The sequence below is a fragment of the Diadema antillarum genome, unplaced genomic scaffold, assembly GCF_040938485.1.
Source record: "Diadema antillarum isolate AM-2024a unplaced genomic scaffold, OU_Dant_1.0 scf00000192, whole genome shotgun sequence".
In the NCBI taxonomy this organism is placed as follows: Eukaryota; Metazoa; Echinodermata; class Echinoidea; order Diadematoida; family Diadematidae; genus Diadema; species Diadema antillarum.
The window spans coordinates 4,711,235-4,730,012 of NW_027271081.1; the positions used below are offsets into that span (position 1 = coordinate 4,711,235).

At 40.1% G+C, this 18,778-nt stretch overlaps 2 protein-coding genes across 2 annotated transcripts; both read left to right on the forward strand.

Annotated features, from left to right (window-relative positions):
* The first annotated feature begins 537 nt into the window (after positions 1-537).
* LOC139723510 (beta-1,3-galactosyltransferase 1-like) lies at positions 538-1,698 on the forward strand. Its single transcript, XM_071634748.1, has one exon. It carries the CDS (start codon positions 538-540, stop codon positions 1,696-1,698), a length of 1,161 nt encoding a protein of 386 aa, XP_071490849.1.
* A 6,080-nt stretch (positions 1,699-7,778) lies between these two features.
* Positions 7,779-8,936, forward strand: LOC139723511 (beta-1,3-galactosyltransferase 5-like). Its single transcript, XM_071634749.1, has one exon. The coding sequence runs from the start codon at positions 7,779-7,781 to the stop codon at positions 8,934-8,936; it is 1,158 nt and encodes a 385-aa protein (XP_071490850.1).
* Positions 8,937-18,778: the final 9,842 nt, after the last annotated feature.

An 18,778-nucleotide genomic window follows, 5' to 3' on the forward strand; every position in this document is an offset into this window, starting at 1 on the left:
GCTATTTGGTACCCTGCATGTAGTCTTTCGTCTAGAAACACCATAGAGGGAATAGAGAACTCTTCTCGTCTCACGACGAAACTTGAACTGACTGATATAAAATTAGAGGGCAAATCTAGAAGAATATGGCACCATGACGATAAATGAGTTTTCTCTGACTCTCTGACTTTCTGTGGAGAAATGGGCGGAAAACCAATCGGAAATGACATCACTCTACTGAGACCAAAGTAAACTTGTTGAGAATCGCTTTTGCAAGATGCGGAATGCCGAGTCGAGTCTATTTTGCTGGTTCGAGCTATACATTCGCATAACTGGAAGACCTAGCGATGTTTTCCAGGGGCGACGGACCGTTACGTGGTGATGGCATAAATATACCGGTCCACAGCACAACATTATAGTACGTATTTGGTGGCGTCTGGGGTTGTACGTACTGAGGGTATCATGATCCTGATCGCATCTCGTCATCTCACCGTGAAACATGGCTTTATCTTTTTGTCAGGGGCGCTGGTCATGTTCATATTTATGACGATTATCGAAATGGATAGTGATGTCTGGTATAAGGTCTCCCCAAAAATCGTCGCGACGTGGCGGGCGAGGGAGTTTGGTAATCACACGGGTGACGAGCACGTCGTACAGTCTCGCTTGCGATCGACAATGCAAGAGACGGCAGTTGATGGAGCTAGGACAACCGCCTCCAGACGGTGTGACAACCTATCATATCCTTGCAATCACGAAGTCGGATCTGAAGTGAGTCAAAATAATTCAGAGACGGGCACTGAGAACGACAATATGGCTGCGATCTTTGAATTACAAATCGACAAATCTGACGATATTGTGCGTGTCGATAAGAAATCCACCTATCTCGATGAACCGGTCGACACTCACAACTATACCTACCGTCACAATCCGTGGAGAACGTGTTTGAAAGAAGACGGCAAGAAGCTAAACGTGTTGGTTGTCTTCCTCGCTCTGACTGCCCCCGGGAACTTTCTCAGGCGCCAAGTCATTCGCTCGACCTACGGCGATTCCAGATCGTGGAATCTGAACGACGACATGACAGTTCGAACAGTGTTTCTCCTGGGCGCCATCGAAAACACCACCTTGCAAAAAGAGATCGACGTCGAGTTCCAACGCCATTCCGACATCGTGCAGGAGGATTTTGTCGATAATTACATGAATCTCTCGCGGAAGACGATCATGGGGTTAAAGTGGGTCACGAAGCACTGTCGACACGCCCATTTTGCTATGAAGATCGACGACGATACGATGATGAATCAGAAAAGACTAATTAAGATCCTGACGACAGCTCCAACCTCAAATTTTGTCGGCGGAAAAGTTTGGCCAGCACAAAGTGTGGTGCGAAACAAAAAGCGACGATTTTACCTTTCTGAAGAGTTTTATCCCCATCCAACATATCCTCCTTACATGGATGGCCCTGCGTATATAATGTCCACTGACGTGGTAGAAAAGGTGTACCGCGAGGCAATCAGGACTCCCTTGTTTCCTTGGGAAGATGCATTTATTGGAATCTGTCTGAAAAAGGCCGGAATTCAGGACATGAAAGACGTGAAAAATTTCTCGAGATTCCGCCTATCGAAAGACCTGATTTCCAGCAACAAGACTCAGCTGTTCACCGTGATAACAAACATGAGTCCAGACACGATGACTTGGTTGTGGAAGATTGGAAAAGTTAGCTGATCTGGAGACTGCACGTTGACATTGCACGTTGACATTGACTGGCGGACCAGGGAGTCATAATAATACGCAACTGAGCAATCTGATCCAGTTAAACAAATGAGGATGACGCTACAGATTGATGCGAAGAGACCGAGCACTGTTACAGTTGATTTGTCGATAGCTATATTTTCCTCTCATCAACTGCGAAAATACTGCGTTCTTTCGCAAGGAGTTCAGTGTGTATGGGAGGTGGATACCCATTTACATTTAATGTGTCATACGTTGAAGTTAAGTTACGCTCATATCAGTATTGTATAAGACGTCTTCAGCGTTCGCCAAAGTCTGACTTGCGAAATGGCCTTGTGCGTATACCTTCATATTCATTTCAATGTCTCCTTCAGTTGAAAAAAGAATGAGACTTGATAATTATCATGTCACAAAATATCAAGTTGATAGGAATTTCTTTTCCCATTTCTTATTTCATCAGACAGTTAATTGATTATTGAGTAAATCTTTCATGTTAACATGTCGATTAATATGATATTAATGTGATATGTTATATAGTTTATACGTTTGCATCCTACATGTCCTAAAATCCTAGTAAGTATTGTTCATAGTATCAACATCATTATATCAATGAGTAAAATGTACAATAGTATATAGAAGAATTTAAAATGATTTGGTATAACAAATTGGTGCTGTTGTTGTTTTGTTCAAGTGTTCCACGTTTTACAAGCGTGGCTTTTTTAGTGGAACACTGTTTTCCATCATTGTGATTATTTACTATTTTTGTTGCCATGACAAAGTGCATTGTTTCTTTTTTTACGACATCATTCGTGTATAATATACTTTATATTGTATTGAAAAAAATCCTTTATCAGACGAGTGTAAGAGAAATGAAAAAAAAATTGTATCACTTTGGATTATGTCAACTTTTTTTTCTTTTCTTTGTGATGATGGAAATAAATAAACTATTGAATTGAATTGAATTGAATTAATTTCTGTTATGATCGCAACAAGGATAGAACAAAGTGAGAGGAAACTAACTTTGAACACTTAGAATTGAGCAGCTAGAATTATGTCATATTTCGCTTTGCTTCATTTTGTGTTATATTCAACTATGAGTTGCAAAAAATAGTATCCCAAGCTGACAGGACTGGTCATTATAGATTATTGTTATTATACATATGCACCTAACACCACCATTATTTATAAAACAAATTGGCCTTAATCAAATGATTTGCGTGACGCACAAGTTCAGTGCAAAATGATAATCATCACCAACAATGTAATTATCGTTAATCATAATTTGATTTGATTTGATTTATTCTCAGTATGGCATCATTTACAATTCTTTCTGGGAATTTCGTAAATATTACTTCCGTTATCAACTACGGCAATGTAAACTGTAAGCACACATGTATGCAAGTAACTTCAAATTGAATTGCCTTTATCATCTCAAATCATAAGAAATATAAATAAAGTAAACTCAATGATGAGATTTTTCTGTATGGTTATGACTTGTATCTCGAGTAAAACTGTGATATATATTCGCTATACCGTATGTCTAAAAACGGGACCCTCTGCAGTAATAACTTTATAGATGATGAATCATTCCAAATACAATTTCAGGGTATGAAACTACAACTCATTGCCCACATCATACAGAAAACCCCATTCGATTTGCTTCAGTGGTAAAAGAGAAATAAGGCATTTTGTAGAGCAAGTCAAGAATCTCTTCCCTCCAAGTTCTGTCTATTGTGTTTGCACATTGATAAGCAGTTCCAAGAGCATTCAAGTGCTTAACTTGGAAGAAGTAGACTCATGACATGCTTTACAACAATCCATCCATATTTCTCTGTGACCGCATAACCAAATCGAATGTGGTTTTCTGCAAAATAGAGCTAAGATGTTATATCTTAAGACTCTGACTCTGACTAAGACTCAACAAGAAGAATTTTCTAAATGGACAATAAATGAATCTGAATTTGAATCTGAACCTGAGTCAGACAGTTTATTCATATTGGGAGTTATCAATGGGAAAATCCGATTGTAATTTTTTTTTTTTTTTTGGACATACTGAGTACTGTATAGTTGATGTAAGGAATCTCAGAGTAGGCGCTGTATGTAACATCCAATAATGTACTGACAAGAATCCAAGTGTGCACTCCCGTTATAACGAACACGGTTATAACGGAATTCCGGTTATAACGAAGTAAAAATTCAGGCCGCATCATTATCCACTTTATGTATTTGTATCATTTTATTTGTTCAGTTATAATGAAATTTCGATATAAGGAAAGAAAACAGCCGGTCCCGAGGACTTCGTTATAACGGGAGTCCACTGTAATAGTTCCCCCTCTATTATGAGAACTTCTATGAATAATTCACCCTCACACACCAGAGCCTGTCCATTTGCAGTAGGATAATTATAAAACATGCAAACCGGCAAGGGAGCAACTTTGGAGATTCACAAAACTGTTGACAACGAAGAAAGAAAAAAGAATTGAAAGAAGAAAAAACCCGACAACATAGAAACATAACGAGTAGCTTCAACATCTTCATCGTTATAAGCTTTCGTTCCTGTGATGAAGTAAAGTATTCTTCATGTTGCGTTTTCTTTTTCGTCGAATCCGAGGTTATGTTCGAGGAATGTGCTATTTCTGTCACAAAGGTACCCATAATTCCACTAAAACCTCAAAACATTGCATGATGTATTTGTTTTATATACCTCCAACCATATACGGAACACAATATGTTTTTTTCTTTTATATAAATGTCTATGTATAGAAGCAGCTAGCGACGATCTGTTTAGACCACAGTGGAAGCGACTTACACACAGTGATACCTGAGGTCGATGCCTGTAGCACTTTACACAGCACGCTATCCATGAGAAACAATATTGTAGCGTACTATGCAGCGACTAACGTCGAGTTATATAGAATAGTACTTTTTTTCATTATTATTTTCAACATCGATATTATAGCACCTTTACGTTTGATCACATGATGCTATGTAGACAGATCATTGAGCATGATTCACTCAAGAGGGCATACACATATATACCAGGAACCCATTTTATAAAAGATGTCAGGATACCAACTCTTGCTCGAATAGCAACTTCCCGTATAGCAACAACCAATCAGGAAGCTGGATTCTTGTCGTTACCATGACAATTGCCATTCCAGCATGAGTTGCCATCACAACAACTTGACGTACAGATTTGTTGCTCTTTTGAGTCACTCCTTCACTTAAGTTGTTCCATAAGAATGATTGGAGACATAACCCTCTCTATACCCTTCAGTTAAGTCGCTGCCCCATCACCCCCCCCCCTTCGCCAGATTGTTTCCTTTCTCATACCCATCTCCAAACAGTTACTGTTCTGTCTACACGAGGAGCTTTCTCCTACTCTACTTGGTTTTACGTCCTATTGTTATTCACTTTCCCTCTCTGCCAAGCTTGACCCGAGGCATTATGTTTGTTGTTGCTGGTGTGTGTGTGTTTTTTTTCTACTACATGATTTGCTATACCACCAATATAGATACTTGGATTTTTTTCCGGCTTTGTCACACAAGCATGTCAAGCATGCCATCAGTAGTTGGACGGTTGTGGTCTTCACGCAACGAGAATAAATGAGGATACTTATACGTAATAGACACAACATTGTAGTGTGCTCTTAACTTTGGAATCATCGACTGTTGGTCCCCAGTAGACACTGTAATAACTATTTATGTAAAAGACGAAAAAAAGATGATGAAGAAAGATGAATAATACATTTTGCAAGCAAACTGGTGATACTTCGTGAGTAAAAACAAAAAGCAACATACTTTACACACAATGAACTATAGAGCATTACTATTTAAAAAAAAATGCAATAATGACTTAGTGGGCAAACATCGAGATCGACTGGCACAGAATACGGTTAATAATCATCGAATGCGAGGCCAGGCGATAATTTATAATCTAACATCGCCGAGGTGATCCAAGGTGAAGGCGAGGGCTGATAGACACTCTTTCACCAAGGTGGTACCCTCCCTGCTTTCACCGAGGCGATGTTAGATTGTATCCATTGTCCGAGTAATATAGGAGATGATTATTTTGCTCTATATCTCACATCTACTGACAAACTTGAGATCTGATAAAAACGTATTCCATCAACCATGCAAATTTTTGTTTTATAATCGCGCTGAATATTGCAACAGAGGCAGTATACAATCGCGGCCCACGACAGTCGAATGAACGAGGGTAACGTTAGATCTAAGTCGATAATAAGCGATATCGTGTCGATAATATTGTGCGATGCGCATGTACAAATAACATCTACCGGACTTGGCCGTGGCCGAAAGACGCGAGCGATACCTTAATCGATTGCAATGGCGGGTATATTTGGTTAAAAGCTGTTTGGTAAAATATGATAACGAAAAAGTATATCACATAATCACACCTGTCTGTGACAGTACCACGGCATGGATGTTGGGAGAAAAACATGTCTCGGTCGTGTGTTCCAAATTCAAATATAATGCCATTATGTGGGATATAATATAGAATAACAGCAATTTGAAAGAAGAAAAAACCCGTCACCTCTAGTCCCTGAGGCATTTTTATGCAGTCCACCCGATACTCACCTTGAGATTTTACAGAACATTATAATGGTGTCGTTATAGTTTACCACAGTTTTTGCATTGCGCATAATTGCGTGTGGTCTCGCGAAACACTAAACCTAAAGAAAAGAAGAAAACGAAAATGCGGCAGGTACATTAATAGTAAACATTGTATGAGAAACCCGCTTTTATCCTGAAGTGAGTATGGTTAACTTTCTCTTTATTCTTTCTGTTGGCTGGGACACCTACATGGCTGTAGCTTACAGCGATTTTCCTTCTACAAAATAATCCAAAGAGGTCTCCTAAATTCTACCATCAAGTAAGTCATGTCAGGCATACATTCTAGACTCGGTCTTGACCAAAATTTGCTTTAAAAAAAGTTAAAAAAAACACGCTCAGAATGATGTCTTGCAGGACCATCTTCCATAACGAATAGATGAGCATTATTTAGGCAAGTTGATTGTATTATAAAACTGTGCGCCAAATTGCACAATTTCTGATTCCAAAATGAAAAGCTGGAGGGGGGGGGGGGGTGGGCATCTGCTCCACCCTCTCCTCCCCGGTTGCTTCGCTGTCGCAGTTTTCCACCACCAGCCAGTTGAGAAACTTGGCATCTCTGTATCCACGAAACTATGGAACTAGTGTCTTTCAGCTTCAGTCAGTTTGAGCGGTAAAAGAAACACTTATCCTGGAGGAGGTTCTGTACCTTTTTTGTTTTGTTTTCTGTTTTTTTTTTTACATGACATTTTGTGAAGTACTCGCGTATATTTTCTTTCCCAAGCCTTTGGCTTTCACGAGATCATAAGCGATCCAAAATCTTCTCATCAAGTTATCAATGGTAGAATGGTGATTAGTGCGTGTCTCCGCGGTCGACTAACCCCTGAACGAGGAAGCACAAAGAGGATAGCTACTTCCTTGACAAGGGAAGGTCTTATTGCTTGCCACTTCACCACATTCTCTATTGATACTGCTATTGGATGCTCTGTGCCTACGTTGTATGGGTTCCGTTCGGCCAATCGCGATTGACCTTGCATCGAAACGTCTAGTGCGAGTATAGCTTCTACGACATTGTATTGATTGTGACTTTACGGTCGATACTTTCTTACTCTTCGGAAACTGTCGATGACTAGAGCAGCGAGTGCAAGCATGCCTTGAGTACTGTGGTATACTCTGTATCAAGCGTTGACGATGACAACTTGACCGTGTAACGAGAGCGTCATCGAGGTTAAACTTTTCTTCGTGCCGACAGTGGAATCTTGCGTCTGTTTTGTTTGTTCAAGTCTAACCTGTACGTAAGTGGACGACCTGAAATGTGTTCTAACACATCCATGGAACTTAGTTAATGAATTACTTAAGTAGATACTGTGTATGCGAGTCTGATTGTACACGAACGTGCATACTAATGGTACAATGACTGCTTCCCATCATTTTACGGCAAAGCATGGGCTAATTTTCCTGTCAGGAGCGCTGGTCATGTTCATATTCATGGCGTCAAGTAATATGGGTAGTGATGTCACCGTTTGGTATTACGGTTCCCCAAAAGTCGTCGGGTCGTGGCAAAGTGAGCACGATAATCGCACGGACGACGACCTCGTCGTACAGTCTCGCTTGCGATCGACAATGCAAGAGGCGGCAGTGGATGGGAATAGGATAACCGCCCCACGCTGTGACAACCTATCATATCCTTGCAAACTCGAAGTCGATTCGGACGTGAATCCAGAGATGGGTACTGAGAACGACGACATATCCACGATGTTCGAACTACACATCGACAAATCTGACGACAGCGTCCGTGTTGATACGAAGAATTCCACCTATCTTGACGAGCCCGTCGACACTCACAACTATACCTACCGTCACAATCCGTGGCTGACGTGTTTGGAGGAAAACAACAAGAAGTTGCAAGTGTTGGCTGTCTTCCTCGTTCTGACAGCCCCCGGGAATTTTCTCAGGCGCCAAGTCATTCGCTCGACCTACGGCGACTCCGCTTCCTGGAATGTTACAAGTAACAACATGACAGTTAAAACGGTGTTTCTCCTCGGCGCCTTTGAAAATGCCACCTTGCAAAAGGAAATCGACGTCGAGTTTGACCTCTATTCCGACATCGTTCAGGAGGATTTTGTCGATAGCTACATGAATCTCACGCGTAAGACAGTCATGGGATTGAAGTGGGTCACGAAGCACTGTCGACACGCCCATTTTGTCATTAAGATCGACGACGACACTATGGTGAATCAAAAAAATCTACTAGATATTTTGACGACGGCTCCGACTTCAAATTTCGCGGCCGGAAGGATCTGGCTTGCACAAAATGTGGTGCGAAACAAAAAACAACGATTTTACCTTTCTGAGGAGTTTTATCCCCATCCAACATATCCTCCTTACATGGACGGCCCGGCGTATATAATGTCCACCGATGTAGTCCAAAGGGTGTACCGTCAGGCAATCAGGACTCCTCTGTTTCCATGGGAAGATGCTTTTATTGGAATCTGCCTGAAAAAGGCGGGAATTCCCGTCCAAGCCTTAGAGAAGTTTTTGAAGTTCCGCTTGATAATAGACGACATGCTTCCCGGCGACAAGATGCAGCTCTTCACTGTGATCACAAACATGACTCCAGAAATGATGACTTGGTTGTGGAAGATTGGAAAAGTTAGCTGATTTGAAGACAGCATTTTCATATTGCTGGACAAGGTCGAGAACGATGAACTAATAATCAATTTCACAACTCAACCATATAATATTTAGCCAAATGTCATAGAACCTTTACGATACAAGTCGAAATTGCTTGTATGTAGCAAGATAGCGACAACTCTCTGTACTGGCGTCGTGATACAGATAGATCCGAAGAGAAAGAGATCAAAAGAAGAGCTAAGAATTAATAAGAGGAAGAACAAAAGTAAAATAGAATAAAGATGCTGTGCAAATCACAGCATCAAGTGAAGTACATATCTGTCTAGGACCGTTGTTACTATATCGTAGGGTTTTTTTTTCTTGCTTATATTTCAATTTTACCTCGATTAAATGTCAAACCTCTGGACCCTGATTTTTCCCTAGCTGCTTGAAGCATTTCTGTCGCTAGATAATTTAACGTCAACTCTGCATAAAAAAAAAAGTTTGTTTTCTTTTCTTTTTTGGGGGTGGGGGATGGGGGTGAACAACGTTTAGAAGTGATGAAATAAACGGTTTTGAAAATCACTAATACATTCGCTGCTCTCTGGTCTTCGTGAAATATCGGTTTATGCTTGAAAAGTTATTATTTCTAAAAATGCACAATAAAATTGCTGACACACATTGTGGCTTTCTTTCAAAGTGTGTAGCACTTCTACTTTTCCAAGAATAAACGTGTTTTTTTTTTCGGGGGGGGGGGGGACCGGTTGATGCATCTTATAATAATGAAATGGATGAATCTAATTTCAATTCTTATAGTACGTGTAGGAATACCTTTTTTTCTTGATATAATATGAGTACTCCTTAACGAAAATCAAAGTACAAAATAATATCAGGACGTTGTGTGTGTATTATACGGCCATTCCGGAGTTACCATTTGGATATTCTCCTGACGCATGAAATAAACATGTGCATAACATGTTTTATAGAATTGATGATGTAAGAAAGAAGTATCAACCACAGCAGATAGAGAAGAAAGTGAAGAATAGTCGATTATGTACCAGACCTACGAAATCAACTGAGCTGACGTATGAAAGTGAGTTAACAAACACATGAAATTGATTTGGTCATCGACAGTAAACCAGCCACGCACTGGTGATATCGGCTTTCACCAAATACTATGTTTTGATGATTTGTCATATCGTATTGTATAGTTTTGTATATCGGGTGCGAATAACGAGATAACTAGTTTTGCCTGCGTGCAGGATTCACATATTATAACAAATCATATCAAACTTTTTCATGTATTTCAGATTTGATTTTTTTTTTCAAAATGTGATCTTGCTCTGTATGTATGTGTAGGGAGGTGGTTTAATGTATATATCAAAGTATGCCGATGACCCGATCCTGTATATCGTAAAAATTCTGACCAAAATGATTGCAATATTCTCCAAAGTCTTTGACACCAATGCAGAGCAGCTTCCTCCTGATCAGAGGCTTACGCAAATAATTACAAGACATTTGCTATATCGATAGTTTGCTTAACAATTGTCAGATCACGAAAATTCCTAGTTTGCTTGTTTTTTCATCGTTTCTGTAACTTCTTTTTGCAAATTTCATATGACGTCATTTTGCTGGTCATATGGGGCCAGGATATTGTTATTTCGAATTATTGTTATAGGCTGACCGGATTACGTACGAAAGTAAACAATCTTTGTATTTCCTTTAGTTTCGCAGAATAAGTAAAGAATATTGTAAGTAAAGAAATGGTGCCTTCGTTATATGAATCTTTTCCTGTTTATTTAGTTATCGAATCTTTATTTCGTTCTATGATAACAGTAGCATAATATTGCACTCACTGTTCTTCCTGTAGTAATACTTTTTGAAGAAGAACGAAAATTTGAGTTGTCTCATCCATCTATTCCTCAACAGGGTGTAAATGATATGAAGTTCAACTGTCTTTGTGCAAGTGTTCATGCAATTTGGGGATATCGTTTCTACGGAGTACAACGATAAAAACTTGTTACACCCGTCTGTTAATTCATTATCAATAATTGCTCACTGTCGGTCATCTTATTACAGTGCCACTTCGCTGAGGTGCAGTTATGCTGATAATAATAAACATTGTCCTTGACTGGTTACTCGTGTACTTTCTGATTACGTTTGTATTTATTGGTGTTTTCATTCCATGCTAAAGAAAGCCTTTTAACAGATCTCGAGTCCTTATCGATACAACTTGTAATCCTAGACATTCGTCAATTTTTTTCTCTCTCTTTTTAAAATATATTCTGAATATCATTATTTTGTATCTGTCATCTGTGCATGGAAACTATAACGAGTGAATAAATCATCAAATCAACAACAATAATTAATGCTTATGAGAATGTTCTTGCATCTACGTAGATAGTGTAATGTCCACGTTCGCCCACAACAGGTGCCAGTTTTATGAAGAAAGGTATAGGGATCTCGAGAATTTATGATAACAGGACCTCTAAGTGAATTATAGAAGTAAAGCAATGTTCTAGCTCATGTGACTCCAATTCAATTTGTAAAATTCACAAGCCAATATCAATATTTTTGTTTTGCTAGCATTGTGAAGAGCTTTTGACTTAGCATTTTCAGAAGGCAGGAATTAGACTAATAATTATACTCTCTCCATGATTGTAACAAGTCAATGGAACTTGACGCTACACTTTGCACTTAAAAGAAAATGATCGAGAGTTTGCGGATTTCATTTCATATTTTCTTTGTGTTGTTGCGCTATGTGACACCGCGAGTGTTTGTATAGCCTAGTCTTCTACTATACTCTTGGTCATTTTGCCTCTGACGAAGATTCTGCTATAGGATCGAAAGCTCAGGCCCCTTTTGACTCCACGTATTCTAATCTTCTAATCTTGCGATGATTACACATTTATCCCACCAAAATCTTAAACATTCATAATTATTGAACTGATGTTTCTTATGTGTAGGCCTACTTCTGCATTCTCTAGATTCACTTGTATAATTTTCAGGTTGAGTGATAAATTCACTTTAAGGGTAAAAGCTCCAGACCTAAATTTGTTCTTATTACATTTTGCTATATAATCGCCTAAAATTTGATTGTTAAATTTGTTGTAATTTCACACATATTTCCAGCCTCTTGATGTATGATTTTCATATAATAACCATGCAGTTTACTGAAAACCATTTTCCCACCTCACGTGCAATGACAGATGCTGTTTTACGTGTACTTTACATTTTACAAAACGAACTTTTCGTTAGACCCATGGAAAGTTTCCTATCGTTCACACTTAACAAGTTGCAGAAACAACAATGTATACCTGAAATTAATAATTCAGTGGGTAACGTGTGTTTTGAGAAGTGAAGGCTTAGAGCATCATCGATTGAAACAAGTTGTTTTCCATTACGTAACTACAGGTAACTCCTCATCCAGTTGTCCTCATCATGTACCACCACCACACGAATGAATTTCATCTTATAGGTACAACGGTGACTTCTATCCTATTCCAACAACAAAAGAAAAAGATAAGAGAAGGTGAAGCTGGGAAGAATCAGTGAGCGATGCAACGACTGGATCTATATAGGAACTTGCCATAAGATGGCGAATAAAAATAGCAGGTGTAGCGAAGTGTGTCGTAATGGGTGGGACTATAACAGAGGTGGAATATATATGGCGTACAAGCGGAGGGGAGGGGGAGTCTTGAGTTAATGTCTATCTCCTTTTATTGTTTGAGGATAACAGAATGAGACATAACTTACGTAACAGAAAAACGAAGTGTATCAATCGATGATGTACACTTTTCACTAACTTGAAAGAAACGTGTGCTTAGGGTTTGTTGTTTACTCGGGATTTTCGTTGTTTCTCTGTCTTGCGCGAACGAAAGTTGTCGGGGGAAATCAACTGCCCTTTTCGAGTATTATATGGTAAAAAGAGGTAGGGGCCTACCGGTTGAGCAGGGGGCTGCACCAAAGACCAGACCACTTGACATAGCTGGGACTTTATGCATCGTGCGTTTTCCTTTGTGATCGCTTATCCCAAATTCCTTCTTACTACATTGTATACTTAACGGTCGATCAGTCTTCACATGACCATGCAGTGAGCGTCCTATATTTCCAGCTATCCCTTCATCTTTTAATACCTGCTTGGCAGCTCGCAAACAGTAAATAGGATATACTGTATTGTGGATACAGACATGAATGATCGAGGAACCACTGTCATTCAGATAGGGCATCGTGCGTAACACAGCGTCTGCCCAAAGGCAGTGTGTAGGCCCTATACATGCATAAACACAGTCACGATACACTTAAAAAACATGCATACATTGTGCGTACCTTATATACCACGTATCGTATAGTGACCCTGTATCACATAAAAAGCCACAAAAAGTAGCCAGATAACATTTTCTTTTTTTTTTGTTCTTTTCTAGTTACGATCCTATTTTGATAGAGGTGACTTACAGCTCTAAAAGGATACATTGTATATATAAGTCATCCAGATCAGTTCTTGTTATCCTGCCAAAATTATGATTAAAAATAAACACGTGAGGAAAAACTTCTGAAAAAACACACATATAGGGATGACATCAGTATGATCTATTATGTTGGTCAGCCGGGAGTATGAAAACTACTTCACAACCTGCACTGTAAAACGGATTATAAACCTAAGACCTGGTCCCCATTTCATAAAAAGTTGATATGGTAGCAACTCTTGCTAGAATGGCAATTGTCATAGTAACGACAAGAATCCAGCTTCCTGATTGGCTGTTGCCATTGGAAGTTGCCATTCCAGCAAGAGTTGCCATCCTAACATCTTTTATGAAATGGGACCCTGGTCATACATACACCAATAATGTGATATTCCATTCATTACGTTAGAGTACATGTACTGTGTATGTCAATGCCGTCTCTTTGTAGAATATTTTTATGAGGGTCTTATGATGCAGATCACTGGAACATAGCTCACATACACGCAGAGACAGATATACATACATACACACACACACACACACACACACACACACACACACACACACACACACACATATATATATATATATATATATATATATATATATATATATATATACATATACATATATAAATATACAATTATTATTATCATTATATACACACACAGAGATATATGAAATATGTAATATACGTATGGATTATGTAATAGAGAGAGAGGGGGATATTCATATTATGCAAATGATGCACAGGACAGCAACGTGGATCGGTAAGAACTGGATGCGCGAGTTTAACTTTGGAACTGTTTAAACCATCTCTCTGCTCTCGTGGGTTTAAGTCTTGTTTCCAAAGTCATCGCACCGGTTGTCTATCTGACAATGACAATTTACACAATATTGATAACAGGATATGGTGATGATGGTGATAATAACAATGACAATAATAATAATGATAATAACAATAATAAAGGTCTTCTTTATTCAGTCTATAGCCTCTTTAGTGTTGGCACTGCACTATACCATTGTCATTATCATTACCCTAACGTTGCCAGGTACCTCAATGCTTATACATCTGGATCGAGAGGGACATGGTGGGTAAAATCATCTTGTCCAGCCTCTAGGACGTAAGCACTGGGCGGGAATCGAGCTCGGGTCCTCCGATTGGGATTCGAGAGTCTTATTCATTATAATACCATCATAAACGTCCCCAAACATCCATTGCTGCAGTCGCAACCATGAGCCGTCATCTCTAAAGCCGACAATTATAATTATGCATAGTCACAAAGGGGATATAAGAAAAAGAGAATGTCAATTTTTCTATATCAATGAAGGAGCTCTTGAATTACTTCAGCCAGAAAGCAGAATAACAGTACCCCTGCCATATTTTTACCATTAACAAGACGATAAGAATATAGGCCTACTTTTCTTGCGAATTTTGAGTAATTCTCTTTTTCTTTCTTTGAATATGCAACTAAGCCTGGAGAGATCACGAGAACGGTTGCTCATCGAATCATTTAAATAGAGCTACCTTCTTTTTCGAGAACCTGTTCAGTGTATACAAGAGACTGCCACGTTACTGTATGACAAAGTAAATCGGATCAACCAACCCACTGAGTAGTAATACATGTAGATTATTGCACTTCACATATCATGCAATCGTACCACCAGTGCACACGCCCAGCCCCGTGTTCATCGCAGACGCTCCCAAACATTGTTTTGTTGAGTAATGCAAAAGTTCGCAGACCGTAATATCGTCAATAAAAATAAAATGAATGCATGCACATCATGTCATTCTCATCGTGAAACCGTATACATCCCTCGAATCTCACGAAATGAAAAACTCACACACACACACACACACATACACACACACACACACACACACACACACACACACACACACACACACACACACACAAAAACACCAACGGCGTAAATCCGTACTGAGGAGTTGGGGGGGGGGGATGATCGGCGATAGTCACCATCACCACGATTACAAGCCCATAACCAGACCGGCGCAGCCTTGGGGGGGGGGGGGGGGGGGAAGAAGCTTGGTGCCCCCCCCCCAAAAAAAAACACACACACACACACACACACACACACACACACACTTTACAAGGATCGGATGTCCCACTCTTTTGCATGAAACAAAGTGGGAGGAAAGTGGCAGCAAAAATATGAAGACTTTTTGTTAGGGTTGTAGCTTTTTTTTTGCTTTTTTTTTTTTGCTTGTCAGATGACTTTCGGCGGAAAATCAGACCTTAAAAGTATGAAGACACTTTTTGTTTTTTAAAATATCTGTGAGAGGGAGCGGAGCGACCGAACGGGGGGATGTGTGTGTGTGTGTGGGAGGGTATCCCTCTCCCACACGAGGAAGATTTTGCATTTTCAGACCTGAAATTCAGCGATCTGGGGGGCATTTCATGAAGCGTTTTGGTCGGATATTTTTCTTACAAACTGTTACAAGCTATCGAAATCCTTGCATCTGATTGGCTAAGAGCAAATTTGTCCGACAACTTTGTCGGACAAAATGCTTCATGAAATGCCCCCCTTGTGCACACTTTTGGTGAAATTTTTGTTGTTGTTTTTTTCTTAAAAAACAATAAGAAAATGAAATATTCACAATATATCATTGAATGACTAAGTCGTGGTATTTCAGCTCTTGCTCCGCCTGTGCGACATCACTGTGAAGGCCTACTAAATAGTGGGGCCTATCACAGGCGTAGAAAGGATTTGATCTTCGGGGGAGCGGTTATGGGAGGGAGTGAAGCAAACGAGGGGGGGGGGGGGTATTGTACTGGGGTTTCCCCCTCCTACGGTGGAATCTTTTAGCATTGAAAATTTTGACATTTTACAGTCCAAAAACTGCCGTTTGTAGCTATATTCTTCGCTTTGGATATTAAGGGGGGGGGGGGCGCACCGGGCGCAACTGCTGTCAATCACTGGCAGCAACATCAGGGGCCCGTTGCATAAAACTTACCGCTGAATTTCAATGGTAACTACCGTCAAAATTAGGCGTCACAGCCAATCAGCATCAAGGATTATAAAATTTACCGCTAATTTGAAGACTTACCGCTAGAAAGGAGTGGTAAGTCCAGCAGTAAGGGTTTTATACAACAGGGCCCAGGAGAAAACTGCTGGCAATTACCGGCAGCAACATCAGGAGAATGGCATAATGATTAAATGCGAGCGAGCGAAGCTAGTGAGCTTGAAATTTTGACATTACAGTCCCAAAAACTGTATTTTTTCGCCTTGGAAATTAAGGGGGTCGCATCGGGCGCAACTGCAGGCAGTTACTGGCAGCAACATCAGGAGAATGGCATAACGATTAGATGCGAGCGAGCGAAGCGAGTGAGCTTTAAAATTTTGACATTTTACCGTCCCAAAACTGCCGGTTGTATAGAGCTATATTTTTTCGCTTGGGAAATTAAGGGGGCGCACCGGGCGCAACTGCTGGCAATTACTGGCAGCAACATCAGGAGCATGGCATAATGATTAAATGCAAGCGAGCGAAGCGAGTGAGCTTGAAATTTTGATATTACAGTCCCAAAAACTGTCGTTTGTGGCTGTATTTTTTCGCTTTCGAAATCAAGGGGGCCGCACCGGGCGAAAACTGCAGGCAATTACTGGCAGCAACATCAGGAGAATGGCATAATGATTAAATGCGAGCGAGCGAAGCGAGCGAGCTTTAAAATTTTGACATTTTACAGTCCAAAAACTGCCAATTGTAGCTATATTAATTTTTTTCGCTTTGGAAATTAAGGGGGTGCACCGGCCGGGCGCAACTGCTGTCAATACACTGGCAGCAACATCGGGAGAATGGCATAGCGATTAAATGCGAGCGAGCTTTAAAATTTTGACATTTTACAGTCCAAAAACTGCCGTTTGTAGCTATATTTTTCGCTTTTGTTTGTCCCACTTTTATGGGGGAACCATCCCCCCCCCCCATCGATGCCTCTGCATATGAGGGATCTGCTGCACACTTTTTGATAAATTAGGGAAATATACGTCAATCTCAAAAGTGTACAAAGTCTATCGAAAGGGATCCAGTATAGCGGAGCTTTTGCATGTTTATGATTGCAATTCAACGATCTGGTGCATAGTTCTGGCGGTATTTGGACAATTTTCCATTAAGAAAGTTCGAGATTTGTCCTCATCTCGGGAATTGCTTGGGAAATAAATGATTTGTCTGCCTAAGCACTTCCATAGGGGCGGGGCAAATGCCCCTCCACCCCCCCCCCCCCCCCGATAGATTCGACGCCCATGATATTCCCTGAGTATGCCCATGATGTATCCTGACTGAGTCATCACTCACTGTCGTTTCTCAGGAATGATTCAGGAAATGGAGGGGGTTCAATTATGGCGATATATTTTTTGTTATTGTTTGTTTGTTTGTTTTCGTACATCTTTTGTCGATTGTCCCCAGTTACTCGCGTCATAGCATGTTTACATGTAGGCCTATACTATTTGACGTTGTCAACGTGTGAGCCATACCTTACAGTGTATGTCGATGATACTTTCTTCGCGAGCGAGCGAAGCGAGCGAGCGCTTGAGAAAATCATGTATACATTTTCCTATACAAGATAGAATACTGTTCAGCTCTGTTACCTGTCTGAAGGCCGGTGTACAAACGTCATGCAATATGCCAAAATTGATACAATCGGATTTTTGCTTCCTCCATTTTTTTTTTTTTTTTTTTTTGCAAAATGCAGTGGGGGGGGGGGATGATTGTACAGGCCATCCCCCCTCCTCCATTTTACGGGGGATATATCCCCCCTCCCATCCCCCCCCCCCCCCCGGGATTTACGCCCATGACACACACACACACACACACATACAGTATAATATTATTCACACATAAACATTGTCTTTCAACATTTTTTCGTCCTCACTAACACAATACACACTCTTGATCACACTTTGCACATGCACACAAACAGTATACAAAACTTGTAGGCCCATGCGGGCACGGATAGGCCCTATGCTTAGCCCGGTACACCACCATCGGAAAAACATATTTGAAGACAGAATCACATCACAACAGATACATACACTGCAAAAAGTCTGGTGTTAACTATGAAACACCGAGCTGGTGTTAAATTTCCGGTGCTCATTTGTGGTGTTAGAATTAACACCTCCGGGTGTCATTTCAAAATATTGTCTAAAATTTATTGTTTGTTGAATAGTATCTTAGTAACTGCACATCTTGTTGATTTTGAACGTCAACAAGACAATCAAGAATTTTCTGATAAAGTACTTGATTTTTTAGAAACAAAAAGGTGTGAACACGTTTACACCAAAGTAACACCAGTTGGTGTCATTGTTGAATAAACACCAGCGCAGTGTAAAAAATATCACCAGCTGCAGTGTCAAATTAAAGAACAAGTTCACCTTCATAGACATGTGGGTTGAGTGAATGCAGCAATA